The following is a 26,024-nucleotide window of genomic DNA, read 5'->3' on the forward strand; positions in this document are numbered from 1 at the left end:
TCAGGGCTGGTAGCCACGGAAACCCCTCTCCTACTCCGTGGATTTCTCTAACCATCTTTTAAAGCCACCCAAGTTGGTGGCCGTCCCTGTGGCAGGGAGTTCCACAGTCTAACTGTGCATTGCATGACAAAACCTCTTCTTGTATCTCAGGACTCCTGGCTTCAACCAAAGCAGCCCAAAGGCTTGGAAGTGGTTCAGGGTGGGTTTTTCATAGCGCTGTGGGCGTTCAGTAGGCAAAGAGATGGCAGAGTTTTGAACTGATTGTTGTCGTTGTTGTCCCTAGGACTTGGTAGCCTGGCTGCATCCTACTTGAATCCTGTGAAGTCCTTCGTGCCTCAGATGCCAAAGCTGCTTAAATCCTTGTTTCCTGTACGGGATGAGAAGAAGGGCCGCCAGCTGTCTCCCTTGGCGCAGCAGGTATAATAAGCGCATGATATATGGGGAAAGGAGGAAAAAGGGAATTATGCAGAATTTCTGGTCAATACACATAATCTCCAAGAGGCTTTGGGGGAATGTGCCTATCAGGACTCCCATTTTCTGCATCCTCCAGCTATTATGGGTAATCACCCAATGGAGATTACGTATTTGGTTTTGTTGCGTTTTTATATTTATAATAATAATATTAATAATTTATTATTTATACCCCGCCCATCTGGCTGGGCTTCCCTAGCCACTCTGGGCAGCTTCCAATTTTTTTTTAAAATACTATAATACATCAAACATTAAAAGCTTCCCTAAACAGGGCTGCGTTCAGATGTCTTCTAAAAGTCTGGTAGTTGTTGTTCTCTTTGACATCTGGTGGGAGGACGTTCCACAGAGAGGGCGCCACCACCGAGAAGGCCCTCTGCCTGCTTCCCTGTAACTTGGCTTCTCACAGTGAGGGAACCGCCAGAAGGCCCTCAGTGTCCGGGTAGAATGATGGGGGTGCAGACGCTCCTTCAGATATACTGGACCGAGGCAGTTTAGGGCTTTCAAGGTCAGCACCAACACTTTGAATTGTGCTCAGAAACGTACTGGGAGCCAATGTAGGTCTTTCAAGACCGGTGTTATGTGGTCTCGGCGGCCGCTCCCAGCCACCAGTCTAGCTGCCGCGTTCTGGATTAGTTGTAGTTTCTGGGTCACCTTCAAAGGTAGCCCCACGTGGAGTGCATTGCAGTAGTCCAAGCGGGAGATAACCAGAGCATGCACCACTTTGGCAAGACAGTCTGCGGGCAGGTAGGGTCTCAGCCTGCGTACCTGATGGAGCTGGTAAACAGCTGCCCTGGACACGGATTTGACCTGTGCCTCCATGGACAGCTGTGAGTCCAGAATGACTTTTGCTCGAAGCCGCCCAGAATGGCTGGGGAAATCCAGTCAGATGGGCAGCATACGAATAACGAAACAACAACGAATATTATTGTTATTACGACTTGGAAAAGTGCACATTTTCCCTCTCTATAAAAAGATCAGCTGGCGAATGTGCAAAGCCGCCCGTTGTTGTGCATATTAACGACACAAGTTGCGTAACCTCGTAACATACATGACAAGTTCGACATAGTGCCATTGCGAGGCAGGTTACTGACAAGCTCAGAGGAGCTCACGAAGTGGGTTGCAGGGCTATTGAAAGGAAAACTAAAATATTGCCACTCTTCCGTAATAAATGCATATTGATTGAAAGTCATAACGGCATTGAGTGTTTAGTGACTCAAGCTGAAAGGTTGTGTTTGGGTCAGTGTCTGGCAATCACTGTTTCTGGGCTATTTTATGTCCCCCTTTTTACTTGGTATGCTGTTTTTGCGGGAATGTTAAATATAGTAGGAAAGGATATATTGAATAAGTATTATCCTTCCCTAACTGATGCAGCAGAGCAGATTCTGCTCAATATGGCTGGAAACTAGTTTGTAGATTCGTTTGAATCTCTTAGTTAATATTATTCCTGGTGTCCTTCGATCCCTCTTAAAAGAATAAAGACACAAGTGTTTGTCTGAGTAAAGTAACAAAAAGTTTACTCACATTTCAGCTCACGATTTGATTCCAAAAAGGCAGGCTTTCCTAAATAGTTGCACAAAGAAACTCTTGAGTTAATCTCATATGGAGTCTGAACTCGTGTGCTGCTGGCTGAGATCCAGCAGACATAAAAATTACATTTAGAGTTCAAAATGGCTGCAGGAGAGCAGGTTGGCTGCAAAAGACAGAGCAAGACAACAGCAGTGTCAGGACGAACTGGACTGGGAAAATGGCTCTTTTATTGGGTCAGCCAGAGCCACCTCATCTCCCAAGTCACATGCAGGGAGAATAGAATAGAATAGAATTTATTATTTATATCCCGCCCATCTGGCTGGGTTTCCCCAGTCACTCTGGGCGGCTCCCAACAAAGTATTAAAATACAGTAGTCTGTTAAACATTAAAAGCTTCCCTAAACAAGGCTGTCTTCAGATGTCTTCTAAAAATCTGGTAGTTGTTCTTCTCTTTGATATCTGGTGGGAGGGCGTTCCACAGGGTGGGTGCCACCACCAAGAAGGACCTCTGCCTGCTTCCCTGTAACTTGGCTTCTCACAGTGAAGGAACCGCCAGAAGGCCCTCGGCGCTGGACCGCAGCGTCCGGGCAGAACGATGGGGGTGGAGATGCTCCTTCAGTTATACTGGACCGAGGCCATTTAGGGCTTTGAGAGTCAGCATCAACACTTTAATTGTGCTCGGAAACGTACTGGGAGCCAATGTAGGTCTTTCAAGACTGGTGTTATGTGGTCTCGGCGGCCGCTCCCAGTCACCAGTCTAGCTGCCACATTCTGAAGCTCCAGACCAGTGGAACAGGAAGTTACGCCAACTGGATGTCCCCTCTAGGGAAGCAGGGAATGTTGCATTTGAAGAAGAGAAGAAGAAGAGTTTGGATTTGATATCTCGCTTTATCACTACCCTAAGGAGCCTCAAAGCAGCTAACAATCTCCTTTCCCTTCCTCCCCCACAACAAACACTCTGTGAGATGAGTGGAGCTGAGAGACTTCAGAGAAGTGGGACTAGCCCAAGGTCACCCAGCAGCTGCATGTGGAGGAGCAGGGAATCGAACCCGGTTCCCCAGATTATGAGTCTACCGCTCTTAACCACTACACCACACTGGCATCCATTTGACTGCACCAATGGATTACACCCCACCGTTTTCGGTTTGCGACATGCTCCAGCAAGTTCCCAAGGAGTTGCGGTGGCTCGCTTGACATTTCCCTGGTGCCGATGTCGGTTCCCCTTTCATCTCGGCATGCCTCTAGGCTGAAGCCTCACAAGCAGATGGGGCTGCGAGGGGCTGGGCCTAAAAAGCCCCGGATTTCATTCCCTGCGTTTCTTGCCTCGGGCGGGAGATCGCCGCCAAAGAGCGGCATTTCAGTATCATCTTTTATTCTATTAAATCTGTAAAGGTTAACTTTAAAAAGCAGCTATTCGAGTTGCATATTAAGTATGCGCAATAACCCATTTCACGAGGCTGGAGAGGCACACTCGACGCAGTTCCCGGCCCGGGTCTGTGGCATTAATTACGTGGCTCCTTTCTGGGAGTCAAGAGGTAGCTTAGAGTTAACCTCCAGGAAACAATAACCAGCGATCAGTGGGCATCTAGCACTAGACTAGAATTTATTGAGTTAGTCTGCAAAGCATCTCAAAAGAGCACAGAATTAAATTCAGAACTTCAAAGTATGCATAACATAGTTTCGTATCAGTAATAAAATGAAACGGAAATAAAATAGGGGAGATATACACATCTTAACGTGTAGATACACTCAGAACTTGGAAGCTCCACAACTGTTGGGGGAAATAGATTTCAAATTTATTTGTTTTTCTGTGGCTGCCCTCCAGGTCACGTAACAGGTTATTTATAAGCAACTGAAAGCTCAGTTTTTATTACACATTCCAGTACTTCTTGTTCTTTAGCGAGGGATCTAGGTAGCTTTCTCCAATATCAGAATAAAGCAGAAGTTCACGAATATTGTGGGGGAAACACCCCCAAAATGGCTGCTCCAAAAAAATATCTTCAACTCACTCTAAGCACTGCTTTGCATCCCAAAAGGTAGGGTACAAATTTAGCAAAAATAAACAGCTATGCAGACAGTAAAAACAGAACTATAAAAAGGGAAGTCTGATAAAAAGGGAAGTCATGATATGATAAAAAGGTAAAGGTACCCCTGCCCGTACGGGCCAGTCTTGACAGACTCTGGGGTTGTGCGCCCATCTCACTCAAGAGGCCAGGGGCCAGCGCTGTCCGGAGACACTTCCGGGTCACGTGGCCAGCGTGACATCGCTGCTCTGGCGAGCCAGAGCCGCACACGGAAATGCCGTTTACCTTCCCGCTGGTAAGCGGTCCCTATTTATCTACTTGCACCCGGAGGTGCTTTCAAACTGCTAGGTTGGCAGGTGCTGGGACCGAGCAGCGGGAGCGCACCCCGCCGCAGGGATTCGAACCGCCGACCTTTCGATCGGCAAGTCCTTGGCGCTGAGGCTTTAACCCACAGTGCCACCTGCGTCCCCATGATATGATAGCCATGTTCAAATATATAAAAGAGGAGGGAGAGGGAGGGAGAGGAGGGAGAAATGTTGTTTTCTGCTGCTCCAGAGAAGCGGACACGGAGCAATGGATCCAAACTACAAGAAAGAAGATTCCACCTAAACATTAGGAAGAACTTCCTGACAGTAAGAGCTGTTCGACAGTGGAATTTGCTGCCAAGGAGTGTGGTGGAGTCTCCTTCTTTGGAGGTCTTTAAGCAGAGGCTTGACAACCAGGAGTGCTCTGATGGTGTTTCCTGCTTGGCAGGGGGTTGGACTCGATGGCCCTTGTGGTCTCTTCCAACTCTATGATTCTATGAATCGAAGAGACAAAAGGCTCTCCATTTACATGGAGGAAACTCTAGCCCAGCTTATAATTCAGAGTAGATTTTGTATTGACAAAACAGAAATCAGCTAAATTCTAGTTTGCATATCATAGACTTAAAGAATTGTAGAGTTGGAAGGCACCCCAGGGGTTGTGCAGTCCATGCCCCCTGCCTCCAGCAATGCAGGAATTTATTTATTTGTTTGTTTGTCCAAAATATTTCTTTTTAAAAATAATGATGATATTTATTAAGTTTTCCATTTTAACAGTCCAATATAAACCACTGGCATGCTTTCGAACTGCTAGGTTGGCAGGAGCTGGGACAGAGCAACGGGAGCTCACCCCGTTGCAGGGATTCGAACCGCCGACCTTCTGATCAGCAAGCCCAAAAGGCTCAGTGGTTGAGACCACAGTGCCACCTGCGTCCCTATAAGGGATCTAGATAGCTACCCCCAATTTCAGAATAATGCAGAAGTTCAATAATATAGTGGGGGGAATCCTCCCAAACTACTGCTCCAAAAAAATATATTTTCAGCTCACTCTTAGCGCTGCTTTGCATAAAGTGCCTTTGCGCATGGCGACCTCTTTGTTGTCACGGTCGGGCTTCCAAACACACCAGCGTCTCTCTGCACCTGCGGTTGACTTCTCCCATGCTGCTTCTGCCAGCCATCTCCACCCGGCCTCTGTCGGCCCCTGTGCTCCGATGTCTACCCATTGAACAAAACCTTTTGGGGGACCACAGGAGCTAGAATCATAGAATTGGCTTGCTGGGGGCAGTTTCTTTTTAAAAATAATCAGCTCTGCAGCTCTATGATTCACCATTCATAATTCTGCACACCTCTGTAAGTCTGTGTTAGACTTGGAAAGATCTTTGCTCTGAACTGGCTGGGTGCCCTTTTCCTTTATGTTCTCTAGACCTGAACTGCCACGGTTTTTTCAGTCTATGGGTGATAAGTAAGTTTGTGTGTCCATGTCCACATCTGGGCAGGTGTGTCTGCCTCTCACGCCTAACAGCTGGAGACTCATCCATCTCCATGTACCCGTGGACACCCTTCAAGGCTGTGGCTCTGCCTGGTCTTTTGGATCCACGGGGTTTACCAGAAGGAGAGACTGGGGGAATGAAATTTACGGATTAAAAATAGAAGCCACATTTTCCATTTGGCAAGTCGCAAACAACACTAAGTGCACATCATAAATTTTACCATTGTTGCTGGAACTGATGTTACTGTAAATCACATTAGTTGAAAACGCCTCGTGCGAAATGGGATTCGGGCAGATGCGGCAGCCAATAAGTTTAATCAGCACAGCCGGTTTTCTGTTTGAATGGAGTGTGTTCTGTCCCCTTTCCTGATTCCTGTGAGAGAGGTAGCCATGGTGGTTGATGGAGATGATGGAGTATTTATTTATTAATTCTTTTAAAACATTTATATGCCTCCTTTCCGAGTGGCACTCCTTCACATGTCAATTTCTTTGAGTATACAACAGCAATAATAATAACAATAATAAAGTCTTCCCCCACTCCATGCCAGGAAGCTCAAAACATATCGTTCATTTTGTATATTGGTTTAACAAGATGTGTGGATGATTTAATCACACACATATGGAGGCATTAAAATTCCCACTAAAGTGATTGTTCTGTCAAGCCAGGCATTTCAATTTGCCAGGCGGAATGAGCCCCTTTTCTGCCCCCTCCCCACTGTTCTGGGGGGGGGGGTTCTCCTGACCCCCTTGAGGCAATTCTGGGGGGGGGGTATGCAGTGGGAAGAGAAGGAGGGAAGTCCCATTGCACAAGGCTTCCGCTGGCAAGACTCATTCCGCAAACCCTGCCCACATTTCACCCAGAATAGTATTTTTAAAAACCCATTAGAAAATACCAGTGAAATCCACAGACCTTAAAAAACAGGTAGACATAACAAGAGTATCAAAATAGCTTGACATCACCTTGCCGACAAAGGTCCATATAGTTAAAGCTATGGTTTTCCCAGTAGTGATGTATGGAAATGAGAGCTGGACCATAAAGAAGGCTGATTGCTGACGTTGACGTTGCAGCCAGCCCATTGATCCTCGGTTTTTGAACTTTCCGGAAACCAAATGGTCTTCCACAGGGGTCAGCAAACTTTTTCAGCAGGGGGCCGGTCCACTGTCCCTCAGACCTTGTATGGGGCCGGACTATTTTTTTTTTTGGGGGGGGGGTGAACAAAATTCATGTTGTTGTTGTTTAGTCGTGTCCAACTCTTCGTAACCCCATGGACCAGAGAACGCCAGGCACCTCTGTCCTCCACTGCCTCCCGCAGTTTGGTCAAACTCATGCTGGTAACCTCGAAAACACTATCCAACCATCTCGTCCTCTGTCGCCCCCTTCTCCTTGTGCCCTCCATCTTTCCCAACATCAGGGTCTTCTCCAGGGAGTCTTCTCTTTTCATGAGGTGGCCAAAGTACTGGAGTCTCAGCTTCAGGATCTGTCCTTCCAGTGAGCACTCAGGGCTGATTTCCTTCAGAATGGATCGGTTTGATGTTCTTGCAGTCCATGGGACTCTCAAGAGTCTCCTCCAGCACCAGAATTCAAAAGCATCAATTCTTCGGCAATCGAACAAAATTCATATGCCCCACAAATAACCCAGAGATGCATTTTAAATAAAAGGACACATTCTACTCATGTAAAAACACGCTGATTCCCGGACCGTCCGCGGGCCGGATTGAGAAGGCGATTGGGCCAGATCTGGCCCCCGGCTGGGCCTTAGTTTGCCTACCCATGGTCTTCCGGAACGGAGTAAGTTTGAAAACCACAGTTCCACTGGTGAAGGGCAGGATATAAATATCAAAAATAATAAAGTGGACTTGGGAGAAAAGCAAAGACAAACCTAGACAGCATCTTAAAAAGCAGAGACATCACCTTGCCGACAAAGGTCTGTATAGTTAAAGCTATGGTTTTCCCAGTAGTGATGTATGGAAGTGAGAGCTGGACCATAAAGAAGGCTGATCGCGGAAGAATGGATGCTTTTGAATTCTGGTGCTGAAGGAGACTCTTGAGAGTCCCATGGACTGCAAGAAGATCAAACCTGTCCATTCTGAAGGAAATCAGCCCTCAGTGCTCACTGGAAGGACAGATCCTGAAGCTGAGGCTCCAATCCTTTGGCCACCTCATGAGAAGAGAAGTCTCCCTGTAAGGGAGGTCCTGTAAGGGGAAATGTATGTGCGTCTTATGGAGCGAATGCAGGCTGCGCAGCTATCCCAGAAGCCAGAACAGCAAGAGGGATTGATGCTTTCGCTGCGCAGTGATCCCTCTTGCTGTTCTGGTTTCTGGGATTCAGAATATTTTTCTTCTTATTTCCCTCCTCCAAAAACTAGGTGCGTCTTATGGTCTGGTGCATCTTATAGAGCGAAAAATACGGTATTTGGTTGTTCCCTGCGAGAACAGGAGACTAGCTGGACCATTCACCTGATCCAGGAGGGTTGTTTTTGGGATGCTTGGGGAGGTGTTTTCAGAAGGAGGGTGGTGGTGAGGCCTGGCATGAACTGGGTAAAGGTAAAGGTAAAGGTACCCCTGCCCGTACGGGCCAGTCTTGACAGACTCTGGGGTTGTGCGCCCATCTCACTTAAGAGGCCAGGGGCCAGCGCTGTCCGGAGACACTTCCGGGTCACGTGGCCAGCGTGACATCGCTGCTCTGGCGAGCCAGAGCCGCACTCGGAAACGCCGTTTACCTTCCCGCTGGTAAGCGGTCCCTATTTATCTACTTGCACCCGGAGGTGCTTTCAAACTGCTAGGTTGGCAGGCGCTGGGACCGAGCAGCGGGAGCGCACCCCGCCACAGGGATTCGAACCGCCGACCTTTCGATCGGCAAGTCCTAGGCGCTGAGGCTTTAACCCACAGCGCCACCTGCGTCCCAACTGGGTGCTCACCCTCAAACGTGAAGCTTCCCATGGCAGGCCCTTGCGAGACCCCCAGGCTGAGTGCATGGCTCCCTGAATTCGGAAAGCTGGACAGCTGCTGATTACAGTGAAAAAAATATTGGAATACTCTAAATTATCGGTGCACCGAGAGGGGCTCAGCAAGGTGACCCATAGCCCAGGGAGCGCACTCTGTCTTACTGACATCTTGCTGAGGCAGTAAAAAACTCAGCAGGGTTGATAGCATTAATTGATAATTACGACCAGTTCATTGATTGGAACTTGATCGATCGGGAAGATTGCAAGGTGGGAAAGTGGGCTTTTTATTCCTTAAGAATCATATCTGTGCCACCCCAGAGCCTCTAGGTATTAGGCGCTCCCTCCTCGCCCCATAGTTTGGTGAGTTTCTTCAGACTCCAGACTCCTGTTTAATTTCAGTGGGATTCCAAAAGTTGAGCAGGTGGAGGGGGAGTTGGTGTCTAGGTCCAGAGAACCTGGGCGTGCAGATTTCGAAAATCACGCATTCTATCTTTTAAATTATTTTTATGCATAGACCTAGGTTTGGAAGGGACGTCTGTGGTCGTTTAGACCAGGAGTCAGCAACCTTTTTCAGCTGTGGGCCGGTCCACCATCCCTCAGATCATGTGGTGGGCCGGACTATATTTTTGGGGGGAAATGAACGAATTCCTATGCCCCACAAATAACCCAGAGATGCATTTTAAACAAAAGCACAAATTCTACTCATGTAAAAACACCAGGCAGGCCCCACAAATAACCCAGAGATGCATTTTAAATAAAAGGACACATTCTACTCATGTAAAAACACACTGATTCCCGGACTGTCTGCGGGCCGGATTTAGAAGGCGATTGGGCCACATCCGGCCCCCGGGCCCTAGTTTGCCTACCCATGGTCTAGACCAGTGGTTCTCAACCTGTGGGTCCCCAGATGTTGTGTGACTACAACTCCCATCACCCCTGAGCTCTGGCCTTGCTAGCTAGGACTGATGGGAGTTGTAGTTCAACAACATCTGGGGACCCGCAGGTTGAGAACGACTGGTCTAGACCAAACAGGGTTCCCCGTCCTCTTGCAATGTGTCCCTTCCCTACCCACCAACTTTCTGTTTGGCCTACCACCAATTTCTACCAATTTCTGGAGTTTCTGGAGGCGGCAGCGAGCAGAGCAGCTGCTTCTGACCCCCCCCCCCATTGCGAGTTCAGGAGCGAATCTGTAGAAATAAGGACGCCGCAATTAAGGCAACCTGCTCTCGTATTCAAGTGCGCTTCTCAGAAGGTACATCAAATAATTGAAAGAACTTCCTGCTCTCTAATTAGTCAGATTGAATTAATTTGGCATAATAGGATTCTTTGCGTAACTCGCGGGTTGGCTTCCGATGGAAGGGGGCCTTTCTGATTAAGCTGTTTGTGCGCTGCTTAAGATTTAGGATGAGGGGAAATCTGTTGGACTGATGGCACCTCTTAGCATCTCCGAGTTTTTTTGGGGGGGGGCGTGTGAACAGAAAGGCCCCTTCTCTTTTAACCCCTTTGGTCTCGACTCCCAGCTACTACTCCTCTTTGTTTTGAATCTGTGGGGAATCTGGCCGGGGAAGTTTGGGGCTACAGCGCACCCCAGCTCCAAACTCATAACAGTGTGTTTATAGTCAATTTCACCTGGCAGGTACGTCACGCTGCGGAAGATGGAAGGGCGTTGTCTCTCTGCGAACTTCCTTCCTAGAATTAGAATCTCCTATTATTATTATAATCTTTGTCCATGGAGTTTTCTTAGCAGGGATACTGGAGTGGCTTAGAATCATAGAATCATAGAGTTGGAAGAGACCACAAGGGCCATCGAGTCCAACCCCCTGCCAAGCCAGTTCCTCCTCCAGGTGGATCACGTTTGGTCAAAACTCTCCACTATGACCTGACCATCTTGGGTGCCCTGCCCTGCACAGAATAGTTCATAGCTTCTCTGAGTTATTCAAGCCCCTTCGCCATGGCAAGGCAGTGATCCATGAAGGGATCCATTTGCCACGGCAAGGCAGTGAATTCTGGTGCTGGAGGAGACTCTTGAGAGTCCCATGGACTGCAAGAAGATAAAACCTCCCCATTCTGAAGGAAATCAGCCCTAAGTGCTCACTGGAAGGACAGATCCTGAAGCTGAGGCTCCAAGACTTTGGCCACCTCATGAGAAGAGAAGACTCCCTGGAAAAGACCCTGATGTTGGGAAAGATGGAGGGCACAAGGAGAAGGGGACGACGGAGGACGAGATGGTGGGACAGTGGTCTCGAAGCTACCAGCATGAGTTTGGCCAAACTGCGGGAGGCAATGGAAGACAGGAGTGCATGGCGTGCTCTGGTCCAGGGGGTCACGAAGAGTCAGACACGACTAAACGACTAAACAACAAAAATAATTATTATTATTATTATTATTATTATTATTATTATTATTATTATTATTATCCCCAGCCACCCTGGGTGGCTTCCATCAAAAAATTTAAATACAATAATTCATCAAATATTAAAAACTTCCCCAAACAGGGCTGCCTTCAGATGTCTTCTAAAAGTCAGACAGTCTCTTTGACATCTGGTGGGAGGGCGTTCCACAGGGCGGGCACCATCACCGAGAAGGCCCTCTGCCTGGTTCCCTGTAACTTGGCCTCTCGCAGTGAGGGAACCGCCAGAAGGCCCTCGGAGCTGGACCTCAGTGTCCTGGCTGAGCGATGGGGGTGGAGACGCTCCTTCAGGAATACTGGGCCGTTTAGGACTTTCAAGGTCAGCACCAACACTTTGCATTGTGCTCGGAAATGTACTGGGAGCCAATGTAGGTATTTCAAGACTGTGTTATGTGCTCTCGGCGGCCGCTCCCAGTCACCAGTCTAGCTGCCGCATTCTGCATTAAGGTGGTACCTCGGGTTACAGATGCTTCAGGCTACATACGCTTCAGGTTACAGACTCCGCTAACCCAGAAATAGTACCTCGGGTTAAGAACTTTGCTTCAGGAAGAGAACAGAAATCGGGCTCCGGTGGCGCGGCAGCAGCAGGAGGCCCCATTAGCTAAAGTGGTGCTTCAGGTTAAGAACAGTTTCAGGTTAAGAACAGACCTCCAGAACGAATTAAGTTCTTAACCCGAGGTACCACTGTAATTGCAGTTTCCGAGTCACCTTCAAAGAGAGCCCCACGTAGAGAACATTGCAGTAGTCCAGGCGGGAGATAACCAGAGCATGCACCACTCTGGCGAGACAGTCCAAAATAATGCCGTGTTTGGCTGCCTGTGTGTTTAGGGTTGTCTTTCTTTCTTTCCCTCCTTGCAGCCTGTCCCGAGAATTATGGTCCAGTCTGCCAGTGTTGATGCCACCGCAGCAAAAGAGAAGCAGGTAAGCCCTTGGCGAGGTTCTTTTTGCATCCTGCTCTTGCATCTGTGACCTGGGTAGCACCTTTGCGGAGATCTCACCTTTGCCGCAGGCTCACTCAGTGGTCCTCAAAAGCTGCTGACCTCTCGCCCCGGAAAGTCCCCCTTCCACGCATATTCTGTGGGTGACAAGGCTGACCCAGCCCTGTGTTTGCTGGAGGGAACCTCCGCGCTTGTCTTCATATTCCTCTAGGTTAGCAGAAGCATCTTCCTGGTCCTCTTGGAAGGACTGCTCTCCTCCAGTGCCAGATATACGTATAAGCTAAACAGGCTATAGCTTAGGGCCCCGCTCTCTTGGGGGCCCCCAAAAAATTTAAAGGGAAAAAAACCTGGATGTACATTTCCAAAATATAAGATAAAATAAAGCCTACATACAGCAATGGTGTTTTGCTTTGTGTAGGCTCCGGCGATGTAAGTCATGGGCCCCGCCTGCTAGCCTGCTCCCTAAAATATCCCTGGTTTGCTCATTTCTATATATAGGGTGCTTACATTCTGCTGTTTACGATTATTAGTAGTTTGCACCATATATTTACACCTATTATTATTTCATGTTCTAGCAAGTTTCTAGAGACTAGATTATGAGTCTTTGTTTCTAAAGGAACTTCCGTTATTGCCAAATGCCAAGGTGTTTGCATTATTAAGTTTGAAAAATCATTTTAAGTTAGAGCTTAATAATTATTTCACTATTAATATACTTCTTCTTAATGGTATTTCACTATTAATATACTTCTTCTTAATTGCATTTCAGTTCAACAATCACTTGGATAAAATACATATTTTGTAATGTGCAAATGGCTTTAGATACGCATTAAAGGTAAAGGGACCCCTGATCATTTGGTCCAATCATGACCAACTCTGGGGTTGCAGCGCTCATCTCGCTTTACTGGCCGAAGGAGCCGGCGTACAGCTTCCGGGTCATGTGGCCAGCATGACTAAGCCGCTTCTGGCGAACCAGAGCAGCGCACGGAAATGCCGTTTACCTTCCCACCGGAGCGGTACCTATTTATCTACTTGCACTTTGACGTGCTTTCGAACTGCTAGGTTGGCAGGAGCAGGGACTGAGGAACGGTAGCTCACCCCGTCGTGGGGATTCGAACCGCCGACCTTCTGATCGGCAAGCCGTAGGCTCTGTGGTTTAACCCACAGCGCTGCCCGCGTCCCTTCTAGATACGCATCAGGTCCATAAATTACCATATAGCATATATTCAACACAAGAAACAGCGACAATTTGTTGTTGACAGCTGGACATATATAGGGCCCCATTGCCTTCAGTAGCTTAGGGCTTCATCAAACCCAAATCTGGCCCTGCTCGCCTCCTGTGATGGGGATCTTAGAATGCTGCAATGCCCCCCCCTCCTCCAAATGACATGGGGACAACATAGAATCATGGTCATCCAGTCCAACCCATTGCAATGCAGGAATCGAACCCGCAACCATGAGATAGAGAGTCTCACGCTCTACGGACTGGGCTATCTTGCCGAGTCCCTCGCTTGAGCCCTCCCGATACTTACCTCCCCGTTCCCTGCAAAAGAGGGGCTTGTGGAGTGTAAAGTCATCTTAACAGGGAACAGCTTGGCAGGAGCGATTGATTCTTCGGAGTTTGTCAATGCTGTTGCCAAACTACATATATCACCAGGATGGGCTGTTAATCTTAGCAGGTGCTGTTAACTCTGTACCTTGCAAGTTTGTCCTGCCGCAGTTAACGCGTTTGCGAAGGGCTCTGGGTTTGGACTCTGCACATCCTGGAGCCTGGCTTGCGCCCGAGTGATTTATCCCTCCAGCAAATTAAGCCAAATAACTGGCAGAGACTTATAGATCTGGCTTGTTTTCCCCCGTTCACATAAATCGCCCTTTTCAAACAGCAGGTGCCCGTTCCCGTAATATAAATGATATTTCGGTAAATAATAGGGGGCATATTTATTGTGCTCCATACATTTGTATATTAATCCTACCAGGCCTTTCTGGAAGAAATTGGCTATTTGCAAAACTGGCTGCTAATGCACCGGGAGTTCAGATAATCCACAATCTCATCGGCGTCTGTTGCTAACTCTCTGTGAATCATTCAGGCTCTGGCTTCTGTAATGGGAGCATGCCTGAGAATTTTGAATTATGAAATGTAAGAGGATGCTGCGCAGATTTGTGGCCTGTTCTGAATGTGTAAATTGTGTGTGTGTGTGTGTGTTAAGAACAGGTCTCAAGTTTTTTGAAAAATGTTTTGGGCCTCCTGCTGACAGTCCCCAACTCTTTGGAGCGCATCTGGAGCTTTAAGAAACGGTTGTGCACACCGCAAAAATACCCATTTCACAGAACCTGGCAATACTCAGAACCACCACCCTCGAATAAAAGCACGCAGAAAACCTCCGCCCTCCTCAAAAAGAAATTAAAAAAAAACACTGTAAGATAATAAAAGCAGCCAAAAGAAAGAAAGCCCACCCACTCCCAGCTCTCAGTTTTTAAAATTAAAACATTGGCAGGGGGATTTTGATGGACCACCAGGAGAGATGTCTGAAGTTGCTACCCTGGAGAAGTCAGCTTCAGATGCTGTGGAAAATGCAGATAAGCCCTTGCTCCCTCGAGGCCAGGGATTGAGAAATGTTTGGCCAAGACGGGCATCTCACACATCTTTTTGGCTCCATGAACGCATCCCTGGTGCCGCCTAACCCTATAAAAAGCATTGCTCAGAATAGCCTTTTGCAAGACCCACTAAGGGAAATGATAACACAATACAATTCGAAACAGCAACAATTACTTATCAAAGAACCCCCGAAAGCCTTAGATGACCTTTTTTCTCTTCAAAAGGACCAGAGGTTTTCTTTCAGGTGGTAGGAGTGTCTCTCTGTGCCCAAACCCTATTGCCACATTCAATCCCCCAACCCCAGATATCGCCCAGACCTGCTTTTGAGCTGACACACCCTGCTTAGGAGATTCCCAGAAGGAGGCATGGGAAAGAGGAGACCAGGCTTAGATTGTACACAGCATTCCGTGAATCCCGACACATGCCTAATATATCACTTTTTATTACCTTCTCAGTGCTTTGCTCTTTCCTAAACGTGTTGTAATTTTGGCCTCTCTGTTTGTGCTCCAGGTCTCCCAAGGGGAAGGCGCCAAGGAGCCCTTTGAGGTGGCCACGCAGTTGATGGAGCCGGACCAGACCCCCGAAAGGACCCCCAAAGTGCTTCCGCAGCCGCCCGCAGCCGATATTCAGGCGCAGGACTCCCAGGACGGCCCGCCGAGCCCCCTGAGCGAGGCCTCCAGCGGCTATTTCTCCCACAGCGTTTCCACGGCCACCCTTTCCGAGGCGCTTGCGCCGGGGAACGACACCCAGCTCCCAGCCGGCGGGCAGATGCCCGCCACAAATGACGCAACGCAGTCTGCTCCGGCTGCCCAGACAGGGGCCGCCGTGGACGTGCTGGTGAAACCGTGTCTCGCTTCTTCTCCTGAGCCTTGCGTCCCTCCTACAGCGAGAGATGACCCGGTCACCCCCGGCCTTAACAAAACGGACCAGGCAAGAACTAAGGGCGGCGGAGACCGAGGGCACAGCGACGGCACCTCGAAGCCAAAGCCTGTGGCCTCTTCCGCCGCTCCGAGCGAGGACAGCACTCCTTCCTCTCCGTCAAAGAATGACTCGCAGGCGACACAGCGGCCTGGCGCTTCGACAGCTCGGAGCCCCCCTTTGGTGACCAAATCTCTCCCCGAAGCAGGACTTTCCAGATCTCCGGTTCTGGCCGAGCCATCGCCTCAGCCCGGCGTCGCGAGCTCCCCGTTCAAAATCCAGAGAGTCCGGACGTCGGAACTGAGGTCCTTCTCCAGCATGCTGGGAGGAGAGCCAGCAGGGTCCTCGAGTTCCGAGGAGGCGGGAGAGGAGAGAGAGGGGCGAAGCCCGCAAAGCCCCGCCCAGAACAACGGCACAGCGGCCGGCGCCTCCGAGGAGAAGCCGGACGCCGCGTCTGACTCGGAAGAAACCAACGAGGTCCCGGACTGGCTGAAGGAGGGAGAATACGTGACCGTTGGTACGAATAAGACCGGGACCGTGAGATACGTCGGGCCGACCGACTTCCAGGAGGGCACCTGGGTGGGAGTTGAGTTGGACATGCCGTCAGGTAAGTGTGGCTGGGGAGGTGATGGGGTGTTTTGCGGGGTGGTGGCCGATCTTGGGGCAGGAGCCGCTTCCTCAGAACGGAGGAAGCCTTGGCGCAGATTTGCTGCGGGAAGCGAGAGAGGTATCTGTGGGAGAAATTGCACGGGTTCAAGCACGGAGGCTCACACCAAGTTCCCAATTGGCAGAATCAAATCAGATTCGAATTGGTCAGACTTTGTTCGGTAATTGATTTATTTACGCAGTGGAACCTCGGCTTTTGAACGTTATCCGTTCTGGAAGACCGTTTGACTTCCGAAGCGTTCAAAAACCAAGGATCAATGGATGGTCGGCAAAATCTATTGGAAATTTGGAGAAATGCGCCTTGTTCGACTTCCAAGGTGCATTCGAAAATGGAAGCAATGACTTCCGTTTTCGGCATTTGGGTTCTGAATGGTTCAGCTTCCAAGGTGCTCAAAAAACCGAGGTTCCGCTGTATTAAATTTGCGTGCTGCAAAACTTGGCCACCCTTAGCGTGATCTCTGAATCCTTATCCTCTATCAGGGATTTTAAACATTGAGGTTCAGACCCATTTGGAATCTTCCTTCCAGTAGCACCTTAGAGACCAACTAAGTTTGTTCTTGGGATGAGCTTTCGTGTGCATGCACACTTCTTCAGATACACTGAAACAGAAGTCACCAGACCCTTATATATAGTGAGAGGGTGGGGAGGGGTATTACTCAGAAGGGTGGTGGGAGATGCGGGATTGGCTGATAGGTGTGGTAAACCTGTTGACGACTGTTAACGACTGCAATTGGTCTTACAGGAAAAAGCAAGGGGTGAGACGGCCAAAAATAGCTTTATCATGTGTAATGAGATAAGAATCCAATTCAGACCAGGTCTCTCCATGGTTTTGAGTTTAATAATAAGTTGCAGCTCAGCAACTTCTCTTTCCAGTCTATTTCTTTTGTAATATGACAGCTACTTTGAGATCTTGCATAGAATGTCCTGGGAGACTGAAGTGTTCTCCTACTGGTTTCTCTGTCTTGTGATTCCTGATATCAGATTTATGTCCATTTATCCTTTAGCGTGTTGTAAACAAAATCTACCCTTTTCCCCTTATGGGGTTTCCAAGAGCCCATATAGAGTCCTTACATAGGTTCCCTATTGGGAGGAGAAGATAACAGAGGCTAACCAGAGAATATTGAGAAGCAAAACAGCTAGTAAGCCTGATCTTTATTGATCTGTTGCAACAGGGTGCTCCCCTCACACGCAGGAAAGGAGGAGGACCCAGAACCAAAGTGTGCCCGCCCTTATATAGACATTTTAAATTCCCTGCCCTGGAGCTCAAGACCTCCCCTCCATACATTATACATACATCACAGAAGGGGTGTAACCCAAGACCACCCCTCAGATACATCATACCTACATCACAGAAAAGGCGGTCTACAGCAGAAATCTGAGTTCATTGTTTATCTTGTCTGACAGGTTACCTGTTAATGCTCAGTTGATTGGATATAGTAATCACTTGATTGGATACCCTGGGGAGTCTGGCCAGTCTTTTGTAATGATAAACACTTAGTTCCTGAGCCAGGTCACAGGCTCATCCTTTTCAAATACAGACAGACATACCCTCAAGACAGGATTTGTGAAGGAAAAGACAATGGGGAGGCTTTTCCATTTTCCTTTGACTTGCATGGAAAACATTTGCTCAGTTTGGGAATCAAAAATGGTTTCAGGTCGGTCTTCCTGTGCTGATCTCTGTTCGTGCTTGGTTGGTACATTTATGAACATTTAATATATATCTTAAGACCTTAAAATTCTTATCACAGGAGTAGGGTTTGGCCTGGTTGTCCAATATAGAGGGGATCATAAATTATACATTTTGGACGAAAGTTTCTCTTTGTAAAACCTCTTCTTCTCTCCCCCCCCCCCCCCCCGCAGGCAAGAACGACGGTTCAATTGGAGGGCGGCAATACTTCAAGTGCAATCCTGGCTACGGGCTCCTCGTGAAGCCCAGCCGGGTCAAGAAAGCCACGGGGCCGGCCAGGCGCCGGAGTGCCGGGACGAGATTGCAGGGCGGGGGGACCCCCGAGCAGCGGAAGAGCGGCACCTTCTCGGGCTCGGCCTCCAACCTCGCTTCCCTGACCGCCTTGGCCAAAGCGGAAAAGACCCCCAGGAACGCAGAGAACCGGAAGTCGTGGGCCAACTGAGCTGGACAGCGGCCGGACACTTCCTTGAGAGCGGCCTTACTTTGCACAACTAAACAAAGCCGGCGGGGGCAGTTGCAGGGCCCAGGGGTGGCTGCGCTTGTTCTTTTCTTGGGTCGTCGATTGAATTCTTGCCATGAAGGGGTATCGGCATGCCGCTCCTGATGCAAACTGCGTCCCTTTTCCATCCCTCTCTTCACCCCCTGCCAGGTGAGGATAAAAAAAAAAGCCATCTGCTATCGTGACTGCACAGATTTCCACCCCTTCTGCAAGAGGCAATGTTCACGGAGCCTTTTTTCTAAGGAAATGTGCTGTTGTTCAGGGCCTCACCCTTAAACCACGGGAGAGAGAAGAAGAGACTTGTGTGTCCTGGCGGATGGCGGCTTCAGAGAAACAGTGCCTGGCTTGAGTATTGCTCTCTGGTCTTTTCGTCCCTCTTGCCGGCGTCGCTGGGAAGGTATCTGGGACGAGGCTTTTGGGGGGCTAGCCAGTTGGGTGGTGGGTTGTCCCCCCCCCCAAAAAAAGCCTGAATCTTTAAAAGCAAAGACACCTTGCATCTGACGACACTGCTCTAGTGCTTTTTCTATTTAAAGGAGAAAAAGAGACTTTTCTCCGAGACCCTGCTTGGGTTTTTTAGAATTTATTATTTCGGCATGCCTTCTGGTGCTACTGTATTTATGAAACTAGTTTCCAGTACGGTTGGTTGAAAGTTTGGTCTCTGGGGGGCTTCCTCCTTTGCGGCGTTGACGTTTAATCAGTGTGTAAAGCAGATTCCCACCCCCATCTCTCCCCCACCCCCCTCCAAAAAAATTTCTATGGTATTTATTTCTTATTTATTGCTAAAAGAATGATAGCAGCACAGCCCTTGCGATTTGCAATCAGCACGCCGCCTGCCAGTTTGCGCCAGCCTCTTTGCACTGCAGGTTTGCCTCAACTGCTCTCCTTCCCATCGAAAAATTAAAACGTCTCTCCAGATTTTAAGCTGGCAATCGGACTGAGGTGTGTAGTTTCTGCAGCTGCGTTGAGCCCAGAACAGAACCGCTTTGTGGCTCACTCAGCTCAATGCAACCCCCTGAGCCACAGGTGGAAGCTGGGAAATTTTCACAGATTCCCATTGGCCTAGAAACACCCCCCCCAAAAAAAAAACCTCTTGGTAGCTGAAGGCACAGAGGAGGTTGTAGAGTTTCTGCAAGGGTCCTGTAACTGTTGAGCTGCCTTAGTCGGCCACCGTGAGTTACCCTTGCCTGTTTTATGCTTCCCCACTGAAAGGAGCAGGACACGAGCAATGGCCTGCTAAAACTCGGAGCTGATTTCCGGTTGCCTGGTGCATTCGCAGGGGGTCCCCCTCACCCCCCCCCATTCTGCAAGGGCATCTCCCGCAAGCATGCGCGGCGGTAATCTTGCGAGTGGACCTTGCTCCTCGTCGATCCTTCATTTCTGCCTTGAACCCCTTCCAAAATTTCTGGGATTTCCCATGGGTAAACACCGTTGCACTCTGTCTCTCTCGCTGTTTTTCGGCTTGTAGCTGTTTTCTCGCACAGCCTCCCCGTTCTTCCTCTCCCCTTCCTGTGCGGTTATGCAGCCAAGTTGTGCCTTAATCATCCAGCCGGACGGAAAAGCCCATGTGAAAGGATGTGCGGACGATTAGGAAGGAAGGGCAGAGCGCTCTGCATGCAGGTTCAGTCGGCAGCATTATCCCCTGCGACAGACGCCCTTCCTGACACCCCGGAGAGATGCTGCCAGTCAGTGTAGACAATACTGAATCCGATGGACCAACAGCCTGACTTGGCAGAAAGCGGGTTCCTGTATCTCCTTTGCAGGAGATGCTCCTGCCGCCTGGACTCTCATTTGGCCCTGGAAGGAGCGCAAATGTGATGTTCAGATAAGAAGCCGTGTGGGTCAGGAAATGGTCGGCTGTGGAAGACGGGGGGGAGAGGGGCAGGCAGGCGCCAAGCGGAGAACTAGCAGACTTGACTTGGCATCGTAGAACAGTAGAGTTGGCCGGGACCCTAAGGGGTCCTCTAGACTGACCCCCTTTCACCACAGCTAACGGGGGGCGCTCTTCTCCAGACAGACAGAAAAGGAAGACTAAGGCGCATAGTCTTTTCAGTGATGCATGCACCACTACAAAGGGCGAAGGGGACTGGAGATAAATGAATACTACAGAGAAAGGAGCCTTAAAGGCCTCTCTGGACATTCTGTAGATCAAGAAAACCCAGAGGCTTTAGATGCATAAGAGACGGTGGCAGAGCAGAAAGGGGGTGTCTTTGGAACAAGCCGAGCTCCAGGACTGAGGGGACAAGAGTATAAAAGCAGCTGGTTCCCTATGCCCCCCACCCCTCTAGGAATTTTAATAAAGCACACTTGGGGGGGGTTAGGAAAATATTTCACCGTTGCGTCTTAAAGCGCCTCCTCGCGGCTTTCTAACTGGAGGAGAAATGCTCCACACGGGGTACAATTGCCCCCCAGCACAGCTTCAAAGAAATGAAATGAGTGCCAAAATCTAGGTGTTTTAATATCCAGGCAGGGTTTTACTGGAAAAGAAAAAAAAATTATATAAAGTTCTGCGGGGGAATCTTTCAAAGCTATCAGTCGTGATCCTTACAGAATTAAGCCCACCTGAGTCCCGTGGAAATTGGTTATGCTGGGTTTTGTGACTCAATGAGGGCCAGTAGTTTGCCTGTTAAGTGGAGGTTTCTAGGATTCCACGTTAGGTTCCTACACTCTGCAGTCCTCCCTCGGGGCTGCTGTGCTGAACAACACAAGTGGCAACATCCTAAATGAACAGGCATCCTTAACGAACTTATCATTACCTTCCTACTTATTTCTGCCGTTGGGGCCCCCGGGTTTTGCCAGAATTTTTCATGCACTTTACAAAGGGGCAAGGGTGCTGGCTGGGCAAGTTGTGTTGGCAACCCGTAAGCCGGAGGACGCCTTTGAGACCAGACTTCGCCAACCTGATGCCCTCCAGTTCTTTAGGGCTACAGCCTCCATCAGCCCCAGCCAGTTCAGAGGGCACCAAGTTGGCAAAGGGCTCTTGAAGCCTTTGCGGTTCTCTGACTCGGGGGCAGCCTCCTTCTAACCCTTTGACACTTTCGCCCTTCCTTTTATATTTAATTCATTGTCCAAGCTCAAGAGCCCTTTGCATAAAGAATAGCTGGGAACAGGACTCGAGACAGTGAAATAAAACGGCTTGTTGCAATTAGAAGCCCTACTGTGGGTATTCGTGTGGTTTTCTGGATCATGCCCCCGGGTCTTTTCAACAAGACGTAACGTCCTTTCCTTTCGTCTTGCGTTAACTGCTCTTTAAAAAAACAGGTCTACTTTTTCCAACAAATTGTGGCAGCTCTTAAGCCAGAGCGCCGCTGACAAGTTGTTTTTCCACGTTAACAAGGAAACGCAAGCGTGCTCCAGCCGTTGCAACTCCCCATGTAATTTGCACGTGGAACTGGGCTTTGAAAGATAGGCGTCTCCTAGGACCTCCACCTCCAAAAATAACCTTTTTTCTTTTTTAAATCATGGAGCAAAGGGTTTCTACAGTACGTTCAATGGGTCCACCGTAGAATTATCCACCGCTAAGACTTTAAAGTTCAAATACTTTTTTTTTATAAAAAAGTGCAGTTTCTTGAGTTTGCAGCTGTGTACACTTTGCTTGCATCGAAAGCGTTTATATAGTTGAATTGGGGGTGCTGAACACATGGGACACTGCCCCAGTGGCTCGTATTTTCGGCTTCCTTTTAACCAAGCCACAATTCCTTCTACTGTGCCTTATCGGTTTGACAGCTGGCTTGCCCACTAAACCAGGGCCTGGGAACCTCTGACCCTCCAAATGGGACTCCCAGCACCCACCAGTCTCAGCCAGGCCTGGCCCCTGGGTTCCCCAGTCCTGCTTTTAAGACAATAGCAGGCGCTCCCAGGTCTGTAGGGCCAACAAGTTGGCTGGAGAGATGGTTTTAGAGGAACGACCTCCCTGTCATCGTCATCTTGAAATGTGGAAGGTTTTCTTTAGCACCACTTTCCAGCTGGGGCACTTCATCAACACCAGCTCCATTAGCAGGCTGCGTCCCAGTAGAATCGCAGAATTGTCGAGTCGGAAGAGGGACCCCACGGGTCATCTAGCCCAACCCGTTGCGGTGCAGCCCTGCCTTTCTTCAGCCAGCTCTGCCACGGCTGTGTCTCGTTCCAACATCTCTGAAAGAGCTCCCCAGTTTCCCCAGGGCTGGGGCCAAAGGCCACACCCAAGATGGCGGCGCCAGCAACCTGCCGCCATTTTGTGTGCGTGCCAGGTATAGAATGGTAGCTGCCAAGGAGGCAACACCCAGTGGGAATTTTACCTGGCAAGAGTCACGGGCAGACATTTTGGGTGATCTGATTTAACACACAAATTCATCCCAAATCTGCTTGAGTGGGAAAGCGGCCTGATCCTTGCTCCCCCACCGCAGACACACTTAAACACTACACATGAGCACAAGAGGCGTTTGCCAAGGCGACAACCTTGGCTCTGTGCAGAATGCGTCCCCATGTGCTCATGATTCCAGGGTCACTAACTCTCTCTCGCCCGTCTTAGGGAGGGGAGCGGGCTTTCAGAGTTAACTTCTTTCCGTTGATTTGTGTTGTGATCTTTACTTCTTTGTAAATGTAGGGAGACTGTATATAAAGGACGGATGTTTAGCTGGTTTCGGAATTGTCTGTTGGTTGTACCTTTTTAAAATGCGCTAAAAATCCAAAGATAAATTGTAATGAAGTGTAAAGTTTTTAATGCTCTCTTGTATCATACTAAACTTGTAATATTGTACCATACCTGTGACATGATGTACCTTACCTGAAATAAAAACACCTCCTTTACGTTAAGCCTCGAATCCTCGCTCGCTCTGTTTCTCCCTCCCTCCCAGACTTGAGACCTCTGGTTATTAGGGCGCTATATAAATTCAATAAATAAATAAAAATAGAGGCCTGCTTGCCTGGCCAAAGCACTGCAGATCTGCTGGGATAAGGAAACTCAAGCAACTAGGCATCAGTGGAGGAGTCAAACCACCTGGCCAGAGCTCTGTGCTCAAAAAGGAAATCCAGATTTATTTATTGTCCTGGATGTGTTCCATGAAGTGAGCATGTTTTTATGCTTTCCCTTGCCCAATTCACTCCGAAGATTTGCTAGTTGTGCGAAAAATATAGCAGCGGCTGTGCAGGGAACTGAAGTGTTTCTCTAACCCAGGGGTCAGCAAACCTTTTCAGCAGGGGGCCGGTCCACTGTCCCTCAGACCTTGTGGGGGGCCAGACTATATTTTGGGGGGAAATATATGAACGAATTCCTATGCCCCACAAATAACCCAGAGATGCATTTTAAATAAAACATTCTACTCATGTAAAAACACACTGATTCCCAGACCATCCGTGGGCCGGATTGAGAAGGTGATTGGGCCGGATCTGGCCCCGGGCCTTAGTTTGCCTACCCCTGCTCTAACCCTCCTCCCCATTCACTAAAAACTTTTTGCTTTCAGTGAGAGCTCAGTCAGTAGAGAATGAGTCTGTGACTCTCAGGGTCGTGGGTGAAAGATTCCTGCGTTGCAGGGGGCTGTATTTGATTTTTTTGATTTTACAACTTCAGCAAGCTTTCCTAACACTGCGCCTTTTATTCATAGGGGATAGAAACATGTAAGGCGGTTCTCAAGACGACTGTGGGTCATTAAACTTCCACGTACCTGTGAAATTGCAGTATACAGACACGTGCAGTGCGGCGCTATTTTACTTTAAACAAATTAAAAAATTGTCCAGTAGCACCTTAGAGACCAACTAAGTTTGTTCTGGGGATAAGCTTCTTCAGATATACAGATGTACACTTCTTCAGATATACAGAGTGATTCCTTTTAAGAGTTGTTCAGTACAGAGAGTTCTCCTTTATTTGCTTCTGTTTTAGGGAAGTTTTTAATGTGTGACATTTTGATGTATTTTTAATCTTTGTTGGAAGGCACCCAGAGTGGCTGGGGAAAATTAAAAAATTGTCCAATAGCACCTCAGAGACCAACTAAGTTTGTTCTGGGTATAAGTGTATCTGAAGAAGTGTGCATGCACACAAAAGCTTATACTCAGAACAAATTTAGTTGGTCTCTAAGGTGCACTGTGGGTTAAACCACAGAGCCTAGGACTTGCCGATCAGAAGGTCGGCGGTTCGAATCCCCGTGTCGAGGTGAGCTCCTGTTGCTCGGTCCCTGCTCCTGCCAATCTAGCAGTTCGAAAGCACGTCAGAGTGCAAGTAGATAAATAGGCACCGCTCCGGCGGGAAGGTAAATGGTGTTTCCGTGCGCTGCTCTGGTTCGCCAGAAGCGGCTTAGTCATGCTGGCCACAGGACCCGGAAGCTGTACACCGGCTCCCTCGGCCAATAAAGCGAGATGAGCGCCGTAACCCCAGAGCCGGCCACGACTGGACCTAATGGACAGGGGTCCCTTTAACTTTAAGGTGCTACTGGACAATTTATTTATTTATTTTGACTGCATCAGACCAATATGGCTACCTACATTATTTTAAATAGATCAATATTTTAATCGAGTGCAGGGCAAGAAGTCCAGGACGTCTGAAGAAATGCCAGGACTTTGGAGAAATCGTGAAGCCAGCATGAGACTTGACAGTGGCCATCCATTATAGGTGTTAAAGCCCCAAGTTGGACCCACCCATAGCCTCATTCACACATGACAGTAAACCCAAAGGCAGACTTGCTGGGAGCAGGAATGCGCCCAGCCTTCGGGAGAGCAGCTCACAGCCACTTTACTGTTGCGTTGTTGCACCGAGCTAAGCCAAGCTTGGACTTGGTGCGTCATCCAGAGGCAGGCTTCTGTTAAAGTTTGCTCTCTGTTCCCTTCCTGCTTCTTGCAAATGCTTCCCCAGCTCACTATCTGTGTTAATGCAATCACCACTGCAATTATCGCTAATCTGCCGCTGTAAAAATTGTGTGCCTATTTAACGTGAGTTTATGCTCTCGTTCGCACCAGCTGCAATCTTTTTGCATCAAGCTGCCATGCAACTCCCACCTGGAAATTTTCTCCTTTAATCCACTCGCCAACAGAGTCGTCACTCGTGCAACTTACAAGGCAGGCCCAAGTCTATAAAATCTTATGCTGTAATATATATTTTAGTGCCCTAAAGCTGCCACAAGACCTTTTTAAAATAATAATAATAATAATAAATAATTAATAATAAAATAATAATAATAATATATTTATATCCCGCCCTCCCCAGCCGAAGCCGGGCTCAGAGCCGCTAACAACAGTAAAATGATACAACATTCTAAAATCATTTCATTATAAAATCAGTTCAAATCAGATTAATGGAGAAGGTCAGGCTGTGCCTTGGCCAAAGGCCAGGTGGAACAGCTCCGTCTTGCAGGCCCTGCGGAAAGATGTCAAGTCCCGCAGGGCCCTAGTCTCTTGGGACAGGGCGTTCCACCAGATCGGGGCCACAGCCGAAAAAGCCCTGGCTCTGGTTAAGGCCAGCCTAACCTCTCTGTGGCCCGGGGCCTCCAAGATGTTTTTGTTTGAAGACCGTAAGGTCCTCCGTGGGACATACCAGGAGAGGCGGTCCTGTAGGTACGAGGGTTCTAGGCCGTATAGGGCTTTATAGGGC

General features: G+C 48.7%; 1 protein-coding gene and 1 long non-coding RNA gene across 3 annotated transcripts in view; one reads left to right on the forward strand and one right to left on the reverse strand.

Moving 5' to 3' along the window:
- The window catches only part of KIF13B (kinesin family member 13B), a 175,057-nt gene extending 151,797 nt beyond the window's left edge, over positions 1-23,260 (forward strand). For both annotated transcript variants that reach the window (XM_083732987.1, XM_083732988.1), the window contains 4 exons: positions 284-417; positions 12,027-12,089; positions 15,210-16,224; positions 18,144-23,260. In XM_083732987.1, coding sequence (XP_083589113.1) covers positions 284-417; positions 12,027-12,089; positions 15,210-16,224; positions 18,144-18,412 — 1,481 coding nt within the window. In that variant the 3' untranslated portion in view covers positions 18,413-23,260. The remainder of the gene's footprint in view (positions 1-283; positions 418-12,026; positions 12,090-15,209; positions 16,225-18,143) is intronic.
- The window catches only part of LOC310842216, a 554,664-nt gene that overhangs the window by 222,627 nt on the left and 306,013 nt on the right, over positions 1-26,024 (reverse strand). The gene's annotated exons all lie outside the window — the stretch shown is intronic.

Source organism: Podarcis gaigeae (assembly GCF_964106915.1).
Source record: "Podarcis gaigeae genome assembly, chromosome: 3".
Lineage (NCBI taxonomy): Eukaryota > Metazoa > Chordata > Lepidosauria > Squamata > Lacertidae > Podarcis > Podarcis gaigeae.